The sequence below is a fragment of the Physeter macrocephalus genome, unplaced genomic scaffold (assembly GCF_002837175.3).
Source record: "Physeter macrocephalus isolate SW-GA unplaced genomic scaffold, ASM283717v5 random_8679, whole genome shotgun sequence".
Lineage (NCBI taxonomy): Eukaryota > Metazoa > Chordata > Mammalia > Artiodactyla > Physeteridae > Physeter > Physeter macrocephalus.
In genome coordinates, this window is record NW_021153970.1 from 1 (window position 1) to 2290 (window position 2290).

General features: G+C 52.1%; 1 protein-coding gene across 1 annotated transcript; it reads left to right on the forward strand.

Annotated features, from left to right (window-relative positions):
- The first annotated feature begins 6 nt into the window (after positions 1 to 6).
- Positions 7 to 1992, forward strand: LOC112063281 (cytoplasmic 60S subunit biogenesis factor ZNF622-like). Its single transcript, XM_024118171.2, has 3 exons — positions 7 to 670; positions 1346 to 1594; positions 1811 to 1992. The coding sequence occupies exons 1-3, from the start codon at positions 61 to 63 to the stop codon at positions 1975 to 1977; spliced, it is 1026 nt and encodes a 341-aa protein (XP_023973939.1). The 5' UTR covers positions 7 to 60; the 3' UTR covers positions 1978 to 1992.
- Positions 1993 to 2290: the final 298 nt, after the last annotated feature.

The following is a 2290-nucleotide window of genomic DNA, read 5'->3' on the forward strand; positions in this document are numbered from 1 at the left end:
GGGGTCAGGGCACTCAGTGGTCGCTAGACTCCTGCCTCGGTTGGCATTTCCCGGTTGGCGATGGCGACCTACACCTGCAACACCTGCCGGGCCCTGTTGGACGACGCGGAGGCGCAGCGGGCCCACTACAAGACGGACTGGCACCGCTACAACCTGAGGCGCAAAGTGGCCGGCATGGCCCCGGTCGGCGCCGAGGGCTTCCAGGAGCGGGTGCGGGCGCAGCGGGCCCTGGCGGAGCCGGAGAGCAAGGGCGCGGCCACCTACTGCACCGTCTGCAGTAAGAAGTTTGCCTCCTTCAAGGCCTACGAAAACCATCTGAGGTCCCGGCGGCACGTGGAGCTGGAGAAGCAGGCGGTGAGCCGGAAAGTGGCGATCCTGAATGAAAAGAACTTGGAGAAGGGGCTGGGCGTGGACAGTGTGGACAAGGATGCGGTGAACGCGGCCATCCAGCAGGTCATCAAGGCTCAGCCGTCCACGTCTCCCAAGGAGGCGGCCCCAGCGCCCGAGGCGGAGTCCCGGAATCCCGTGACCGTGGCCGCTGGAGGACGTGGGACTCAGCAGCGAGACCCGGCCGAGAAACCTCCCCGGCTGCAGTGGTTTGAACAGCAGACGAAGAAGTTGGCCAAGCAGCAGGGGGAGGAGGAGAGTGAGGAGGACCTGGATGCAGATGGTGGGGGCCTGTCTGGGGGGCGGGGCGGGGCGGGGGACGGGGCTGGTCCTCAAGCTTCTAGTTTATCTTTGAGGTTGGAGGGGGGAGGTGTCCGTTTTCAGGTGAAGGTGATGCGTGAGGGTGTTTCCTTGGTTTCTGAAGTGGCTAGGGTGGCCAGCACCCCCACAGGGCATTTTGTGTGTTTAGTTCACTGTTGTCAACTCGGGGACTGAAACCTTAACGGGGGTTGGGGGGAATAGTTACTTAGTAAATATTTGTAGAATGAAGGGATGCCTCCTCTGTTGAAGGAGGAGATTGTTAACATATGCAGAAGGAGAACATAGTACCCTCACAGCATGTGCTGCAGAATGTTTAATTCCATTGGGTTTCTGGTCATGATGGCTTTGCTCTGAGTTTGAGGTGCTCAGAATCCGCTAGCTAACTTGCAGTGTGAGGCTGGAGCCAGCAACCTAGGCTTCTTGACTTAAGGAGCTATTTTTCCCTCATCCCACTGACGCTGATTGCATGCGTTCTTATATGCATAGGAAAGGAGCACGTGCTTCCTTCAAGGGGTTTACTGTGCGCTGAAAAAGAAGGATGAAGGCATTCCTTAGCCATGCCGACCGGTGTTTGGTGGATGACTGGCTGACTTTGAGATCTTCAGCTAACTTTGTTTTTCAAATCTCTGGCTTGCAGACTGGGAGGATATTGATTCTGATGAGGAACTGGAATGGGAGGATGCTGAAGCCACGGAGGAGGAGGAGGAGGAGGAAGAGGCTGGAGGAAGCACCCCGCTTGGTGCCATCCCCATCACGGACTGCTTATTTTGTCCCCATCATTCCAGCTCCCTCACGAAGAATGTGGCTCATATGACTAAAGTCCACAGCTTCTTTATTCCTGATGTAGAGTATCTTTCAGATCTTAAGGGACTGATTAAATATTTGGGTAAGTTCAGTCGTTTTTTCCTTTTTATTGACAAAATACCACATTATTGGGGGGCTTTAGTTTGGGGCTTCTTCTCTACCTTGGATTGAATGACCACCCAATTTTGTGAAAATCAGGAACTTGGTGGCTGTTTTTTGAATTGTGGACATAGACAATGAGCCGTAATCTGGCTGCAAAAAGCTGCTTTCATATTTTTTTCTCAACCTATTTTTCCAGGAGAGAAAGTTGGTGTGGGGAAGATTTGCTTGTGGTGCAATGAGAGGGGGAAGTCCTTCTACTCCACGGAAGCTGTACAGGCTCACATGAACGACAGGAGTCACTGCAAGCTCTTCACAGATGGGGATGCGCTTTTGGAATTTGCAGACTTCTATGATTTTAGGTAAGTCTGGTTTGTAATATCGAGCGAAGCCAACTGATCACATTTGCAATGGATTTGCATGTGCCCCTACCTGATAACTGTCCGTGTCTGGCTCTGTCCAGTATCGTATTCTTCATACCTCTTAGCACACTTTTTTAGGAGGTAGTTATTTCCTCTCATTCTGTAGATGAGAAACTGAGTATCACAGAGTTAAACACACATATCTGACCAAGAGAAGATCTCAGGCCCAAACTGTCAGTTTGTGTGGTTTGAAAACTTGTTTTTGCTTGTTGTGGTTTCCATGGTCAGAAGTTCAGTTTTGCCAGTTACCTCAGGAA

Bases quoted from the DNA above. Each gene is read 5' to 3' on its own strand.
- LOC112063281 (XM_024118171.2), top strand. From the start codon at position 61: ATGGCGACCTACACCTGCAACACCTGCCGGGCCCTGTTGGACGACGCG. The intron at 671-1,345 runs GTGGGGGCCTGT...TCTGGCTTGCAG, and splicing joins GGAGGACCTGGATGCAGATG to ACTGGGAGGATATTGATTCT. The intron at 1,595-1,810 runs GTAAGTTCAGTC...CTATTTTTCCAG, and splicing joins GGGACTGATTAAATATTTGG to GAGAGAAAGTTGGTGTGGGG.